The sequence below is a fragment of the Mastomys coucha genome, unplaced genomic scaffold (genome assembly GCF_008632895.1).
Source record: "Mastomys coucha isolate ucsf_1 unplaced genomic scaffold, UCSF_Mcou_1 pScaffold12, whole genome shotgun sequence".
NCBI lineage: Eukaryota > Metazoa > Chordata > Mammalia > Rodentia > Muridae > Mastomys > Mastomys coucha.
The window spans coordinates 11,036,767-11,044,489 of NW_022196894.1; the positions used below are offsets into that span (position 1 = coordinate 11,036,767).

A 7,723-nucleotide genomic window follows, 5' to 3' on the forward strand; every position below is an offset into this window, starting at 1 on the left:
CCCTTCTTCTCTTGACAGGGTCTTATGTATCCCAGGCTGGTCTCAGACTTACTAGATACTTGAGAATGAAGTTATAACTCTCCTGCCTTTACCTCACAAATGTTTGGATTATAGGTGTGCTCTACCACATCTGGTTTATGGCATGCTGGGGATGAGCACAAGGCTTTGTGCCCACTGAGCAAACATTCTTCCAACTCCTCCAGCTCTCCTGCCTGCCACACTGACCTCTGATCTGATGGGGGAAGAAATATGTCTGCATATACAGGGAGAGAGTGTCCAGCTGAATCATCATAACTATTATGTCTTGTTTTCACTATATAGGAACAGGCTAGGTAGGAAGAAGCAGGATTCTCTCTGATAAACAAGCTTAGGCTAGTGGTCCCTTCACAACTCTGACAGGCTGCTCTATGGTCTTGGGCTTGTTTAGGGGAAAAGGTTCCTAGGGTGTAGTCAGCACCCACTCCAGATCCCTGAGAGCTCCAGATTCATTGGCCACTGCACAAGTCTACTACCCATAAGGATAGGAAGCAAGATGCAGGGTGGCAGAAACCTTTCCTGTCATCTCTCTGTCCTCAGCATCCATAGAGAGGAACTGACAGGATCCTTGGTCCCATAGGGGACCAATGAGGAAGGCAAATGAGAGAGAGAGGAAGGCAAGCAAGAGAAGGTTCTAGAAACTTCCTGTACTTTTTCTTGTAAGCCCTACTCCCACTGGGCCAGTGGCATATTTTTGTGGTTGTTGTCATTGTATCTGTCCTTTGTTGATACTAGCAGGTCTAACAATGAAACCACATGTCCCTGCAGGACCTCATCCTTGTGGTGTCTCAGTCACAGGAAGAAGGTCAGCCAGTAGTGGACCAGGCACCCATGCTGAGTGACCTCAGCATCCTCATCTCCTGGGGGTAGGACATGGGGTCATTCCAATTTGGGACTGAGTCCCACCCCCTAGGAACATCTGGCAGTATCTGGAACGTATTTGTTGGCTCCAAATATACTGTGGCCTATTGGGACAGAGACAAGGGACCAGGAGCACTGGAGTTCATAGAACAGTCCCTACAACAGAGAATCAGGTCATAGTGACGACAGAGCCACTGCTAAGAAGTGCTCATAGCAGATCTCAGTGGAGGAGGCTGTCTGCAGACTTCTCAGACTGTGTATCCATGACAGGGAGAAAGGGTCTCCAGAGTCACCACCCAGGGGACCAACCCAGCGAACACAGGATGAGTTCTTACTCAGGGGTTCTGTTCACTCTGAGTACACCAAAGCCTGGGTGGCCTTGGTGACAGCGCTTGTCACTTACCGTGATGCTGCTGTCTTTCTTGCCCTTGTGGGAGGACGCCACCACAGCCAAGTACTGTATGACTTTCTTTGTGTTCTCTGTCTTCCCAGCTCCAGACTCACCTCTGAAAGACACAAGTGTGGTGACTCTCACGGTCATCACTGCCACTCCCCAAGTGAGGAAACGGAAACTCCTCCTAGAAGGGCATTTAACTGGATATGTGCAAGTGCACATATGTTTGGGCGAAAGTTTGTACACATACATATGGAAGCCAGAGGTCAACCTCTGTTACCATGTAAAAACAAAAAATAAAAAATAAAAAAACAAAAAACAGATCTCTCTCTGGCTGGAACTCACCAATTAGGCTAGGCTGGCTTGGCAGTGAGTCCCAAAGATCTGCTTGTCTGTGTCCCTCCCATTGCTGAAGTTACAAGCTTGTTACTCCACCCAACCTTCTTCTTCTTTTTTTTTTTTAACATGAGTTCTGGGGATCTGGACTGAGATCCTCATGCTTTCACAACAAATACTTTACCCACTGAGCCATCTCTCCAGCTCTGAGCTTGGGTTTCTTACCCCTGCAAATGAACCTAAATATGCCCAGGTCCACAAGCCAGGGCACTCCTCTGGAAGGAAATTCTCTGCAAGAAAGAACCCAGAAGGAGAGGAGAGAAGAACCTGAGTTTTGCTGTGAATAAACTCCAGTCTATTCTGCATTGTCTACTGAGAGGTATTGTGAGCAAATTGGACCCAGAAGAGCTGGACAAGAAAGATACTTCCAAGAAAGAATATGTACTTTTCAAATAAGCAGAGCCTAAAGCATAAAATCTAGGAAAAAGAATCTTATCCCATGAGTCCTGGAGCAGAAGCAAGCTCTTTCATTCTCAGCAGAATTCCTTGAATATTAGGCAGCTAGCTGATAATCACAAATGAGTAGCTAAAGTTTTCCTTGGTTAGAGTAATTTATGCTAAAGTACGTATAGCTGATAGCTTCTGGAGAGGTTTGAATAGGTTTGGCTACTATAGACTCATGTATTTTGAATGTTTGGCCCATGGGCAATAGCACTTTTAGGAGGTGTGGCCTTGTTGGAGGAAGTGTGTCACTGTGGGGGCAGGCTTTGAGGTCTCCTATGCTCAAGCTCCACCCCGTGTGGAATTCAGTTTCCTCCTAGCTGCCTTTGGATCAAGATGTAGAACTCTTGGCACCTCCAGCACTAAGTCTGCCTGAATGCTGCCCTGCTTCCTGCCATGACGATAAGGGACTGAACCTCTGAAACTATAAGCCAGCCCTCTACTAAATATTCTCCTTTATAAGAGATGCCTTGGTCACGGTGTTTCTTCAGAACAATGAAAACCACACTAAGACAGCCTCCCACTGGTGGGATGTTACTGACCTAAGATTCCTTCTGGAGCATGTTGTCTGATCACTGCAGAGGGGCTTTTCCACCTACAAGTTCCAGCACCACCTCTGGTTCTCCATGTCTACTGAGAAAAAAAGGATGGGTCTCTGCTCACTTTGCTTCCACATCATCTTTCACCAGGATTGTTTGTTTATTTTTCCTTTCTTTCTTTGAATGTTCTCATTTTCTGCACTTACTTCATATTTTATAATATAAGAGATCTTTTTTTGTTTTTAAATCTGGAAAAAATATCATCCATGCAAAGGTCAGCTCTGTGTTCTCTGGGCAAAGTTCTGCTATTCTCCCTAAATAGAAGGAAAAAAAATAACTTTCTCTGCCAAGCGTGTCTTAGTGACTCTGCTCAAGCTGGAGAAAAGAGAAAAGGAAAAGCCACCACTTGCTCTGAGAACTGGGCCTGGCCCCACGGAGTCCACTGTCTAGAAATGACGCCTCTTCTGGACAGCTTCCTATGGTCCCAGTTTGAGTGAGAGCTGTCCCTTACAGGCAATATATCTGAACACAGTCCCTAACTGGTGGTGCCTGGGGTGGCAGGTCACAGGAGATGGACCTTTGAGAGTCATAGCCCAAAAGTTTCCAGCTCAAGCCCTCCACTTCACAACAGCAGGTGAGAAATGACTGGGTGCAGGTCCCCACTGCCAAAGTCTGACTCACATCAGCCGCTATGATGGACTGCACATTAGTCTCAGTGGTGTGAGGTCCCTGGTACCCCCTCCTTTCCCAAAGAACACAATGATTGATTTTTCTAAAGTTTGGAAAAGAGAACTGACAATGTGTGTGAGAGAGGGTACTGGCTATTTAGCATGCTCAGTCTCCTTTATCCTCCTCTGAGTACCACCCTTACTTTTGGAGGCAGGAATCATGGCCTCTGTGCTACTGTGGTAAAGAAGTCTAACCCAGAATGGGTAAGCAACCTGTTCTAGGACACACAACAAGGGAAGGGCACATTAAATCCAGTCCTTGATTCCAAAGCTACCCACACTCTCGCTATTCTACCACACAAGCTCTGTTCTCTAATAATATTGAATATTGACAGGACTTAGACTCACCTAGTAGACAAAAATCTGGACATGCCAGTGAGGGAATTTCTAGATTGGGCTAAATGAGGTGGGAAGAAGCCCCACATTGAATGTGGGAGGCACTATCCCATGAGCTGGGGTCCTGCACAGCTTGAAAAGGACAAAGCTAACCAATCAGTAGCATCCAGTTCTCTGCTTCTTGACCTTGGGTGCAATGTAAGCAGCTGCCTCTCACTGCATGCGCTGTACCGTGGGAGCCACAACAAACCCAAGGGCCGGACAAAGGGCAGGCAGGGGCTTTGTGTTTCCTAAGTGCCTGCTCTGCTCCTTTACTCTTCACAGGCATCTAATGAGGAACTTCATGATTTTTTTCATCACCTTCTTGGAGAAACTGAGGCTTAGAGACATTGAAGTAAACTGCTCCAGTTCCAGATACTGCCATGGACAGAAAATGGAAGAGGAATGAAATTTAATAATAAGACGACCCATCACTTTGTCCTTGTTCTTCTGCCTCCTGATAGATGAGAAAGAGAAAGATAGAGGGACACCCCAGCTTTGGACTCTGAAACTGAAAGTGGGGATCAAAGAACAAGGCCACTCGGTTGTACACCATAGTATAAATTATACCATAGTTAGTTTAAATTGCATCATAGTATAAATTACTTCAGTTGAGCTAATGTCAAAAGAGTTGGTAGATTTCCCTTTCAACTGAAGGAAAAAGGTCCTGGTGAGGGCAAAGAGAGAAAACCCTAAGTTCTGAACACAGACCTTGCACTTGGCATACCAGCATCTTACCCAATCCCTACTGTCTCATTCTTTGTTATCTGACCTTTGGTCTCTGCTCCTGACAACAGTGGGGACATGAGCAACCACAGACTCTGGGAACCCTTCTTTTCCCTATGGTCCTCTAGGCTCTACTATTTCCAAGGTTCGCTGATAAAAATAAATTGTCTTAGGCAGCCTTGCCAACAAATACACCCAAGTACTAGGCTCCAGGCATCTGAAGTCGGCAGGCTCTGTGTGGTTCCAGAGGCATGCCTCTCTCTGCTTTCCTGACTCTGGAACTCTGGGTGATGGTGCCATCCCCAACCAAGTCCCTGCTCTGTTCTGAGGAATGTATCCTCAGCTTCCTATTCCTGGAGGCCCCTGGCTTAGCTAAACAGGACCTCCTGGGCTGTGTTCTCTCCCTTGGCATATGTGACCTGCACAGTCTCTGGGGACTACTCTGAGAAGATCCCTGTGCTAGATAAAAAGTTCTGAAAATTCTTAGTGACTTCTCATCATGGAACTGTACGTTTTCATTTGAATAATTTTATTTTATGTCCATTGCTGTTTTGCCTGCCTGTATGTTTGTGTGTGGGTGTCAGATTCTCTGGAACTGGAGTTACAGACAGGTGTGAATTGCCATGTGGGTGCTGGGAACTGAGCCCGGGAACTCTGAAAGTACAGCCAGTGACCTTAACCCAGAGTCACCTCTCCAGACCCTCATTTAAATAATTTTAACACCATGCGGTGGTCCTGCCTCTGAGTCGAACACCACTAAGAGCTTATTATAGTCTGTTGTTGGCCCCAACAAGGAACCAATTGGCTGTATGCTCACAGCTCCTCCTAAGTCCCACCCTACTGCAAACTAGCTGTGTTCTTTGGTATTGGTGTCCAATAGCAACTCCTATACATTCTGCAAAGCCCAGTTAGGCATTTTGAATATTATATGTGACTCAAGTTGTTCGTCCCCTACAACCCTCATTAGCTGAATGGCACAGGGAGCTCCTGGGTCAGACAGCCTGCATTCAAGTACTTGCTCAACCAGTTACCTTCATGGACTCTGGTAATTACTTAACCTCCTATGCTTGTTTCCTTATCTACAAAATGGGTGTATGTCAGGTATTCCATATGACCACTTCGAAGGTTAAACAAGAGAACATGGCACTCAGAATGCTAACACACAGCCATAGTTGTTTTTCTCTCACAGCCACTTCCCTCCCTTGTGCCCATGTGCTCTGTCAATACTATGATCTCCATCATCGGTCCTAATGTTAACCCATAAACCCAACCACACTTTTCTCTGTTTAGAGGTGGAGTGGGCAAGCCCCTTCTGTCCCTTTTTCTCCCTCTCCTTTCCTTCCTCTTTCTCCCTCTCCCTCTCTTCTCTTTCTTTTTCTCTCTCTCTCCCTCTCCCCCCTTCACACACACAAATAAATGTAAAAAAAAAATAAATAAAAGAAGTGAAGAGCCGGGCGGTGGTGGCACATGCCTTTAATCCCAGCACTTGGGAGGCAGAGGCAGGCAGATTTCTAGTTCGAGGGCAGCCTGGTCTACAGAGTGAGTTCCAGGACAGCCAGGGCTACACAGAGAAACCCTGTCTCGGAAAAACAAACAAACAAAAACAAACAAACAAACAAACAAAAAGAAGTGAAGAGCCTCCATACCCTCCAATTCTGCCCAAGCACTTGGCGTTGAATGGCTATGAACCAAACTCTGAGATCATGAGCACAACATCAATAAATCTTTCCTGTTTCCAGTTAATTATGCCGGACATTGTGTCCCATGGAGAGCTGGCTCAGCATGTAAAGGTACCTGCTGCTAATCCCAATGATTTGCATTTGATCCCCAGGATCCATGTGGTTGGAGATAAATGACTACTGCAAGTTGTTCTCTGACCTCTACATGCATCATGGCACTTGTATACCTTTACATGCTGTCTTTTACTGCTGTGAAAAGACACCATGACCAAGGCAACTTAAGGACAACTTTAATTGGGGCTGGGCTTACAGGTTCAGAGAGTCAGTCCATTAGCATCAAGGCAGGAGCATGGCAGCATCCAGGCAGGCATGGTGCAGAAGGAGATGAGAGGTCTACATCTTCATCTGCAGGCCTCTAAGAGAAGACTGACTTCCAGGCAGCTAGGATGAGGGTCTTAAAGCCCACACCCACAGGGACACATCTACTCTATCAAGGCCATACCTCCGAATAGTGCTACTCCCTGGGCTAAGCATATAGAAACCACCACACACACATACATGATAAATTTTTAAAAAGGTAATCAAAAATAGAACAGCACCAGCATACTTAAGCATTCAAGTGTGCTGGTTTCCATCTCATGTACCCTGTCCCAGGGACAAGGCTAGGCAATTACAACTGTGAACACATCAAATATGCCATCCTGGCGATCTTTGGATTCAGTAGACAGCAAAGGAAAAACAGTGTCACTTACGTGCACAGAATGGACTGGTCTTCACGATCTGCAAACAGAGAGAAAAACAGAGTGTGAATTAGATTGATCCCTGAATCCAAGGGTCTGGACCTGGTTCAAGTCAGGTACTCTCAAGTTCCCACATGTTGGCCAGACTGAAAGTAGCCAGGGGCCAGCTGTACTGGATACCCAGGACATAGGAGGCCAAAGTAAATCCACAAAGACAACTGGAGTCCCTGTGGTGTCTCTTGAAAGAATCTTGAGCATGATGCATTCGGGAGGAGGGGTGCAGGCCTCCAGCCACACCAGATCTGGGGGGCTCCCAGAGCGTCACCCATCCTGATTAGGTTATTGACTGGGCACACTTTGGGTGCTGGCTGACCAGGCACCCTTGTAGCTATAGGTACCTCTGCTCTGAGCTTGGAGTAAGTGCTCTAGCTTGCTGTGCCAGCTCCATCAGCTGTGATGTGTTATAGTGAACAACCTTGAGTTGTGACCTGCACTCATCTCTCTTCTGGGGAGATCAATGCAGGTTTCTTCAGATCTGTCCCTACTTCACTCCTGTCCTTCTAGACAGCTGTGCTAGATATTTTATGTCAATTTGACACAAACTAGTCATCTGAAAGAAGGGAACCTCAATTTACAAAATACTTCCATAACATCTGGCTGTAAAACATTTTCTTAATTAAGGATGTGGAGAAGCCCAGCCCATTGTGGGTGGGGCCATCTCTGGGCTGCTGGTCCTCAGGCTCTATAAGAAGGCAGGCTGAGCAAGCCATGGAGAGAAGAGAGTAAGCAGCACCCCCCCACACAGCCT

The 7,723-nt window shown here is 46.4% G+C and overlaps 1 protein-coding gene across 4 annotated transcripts in view; it reads right to left on the reverse strand.

Annotated features, from left to right (window-relative positions):
• Nucleotides 1-7,723, reverse strand: part of Myh11 (myosin heavy chain 11) — a 108,079-nt gene that overhangs the window by 61,542 nt on the left and 38,814 nt on the right. For all 4 annotated transcript variants that reach the window (XM_031363148.1, XM_031363150.1, XM_031363147.1 and 1 more), the window contains exons 4-5: nucleotides 6,928-6,955; nucleotides 1,301-1,403 (exon numbers count right to left, since the gene is read on the reverse strand). In XM_031363148.1, coding sequence (XP_031219008.1) covers nucleotides 1,301-1,403; nucleotides 6,928-6,955 — 131 coding nt within the window. The remainder of the gene's footprint in view (nucleotides 1-1,300; nucleotides 1,404-6,927; nucleotides 6,956-7,723) is intronic.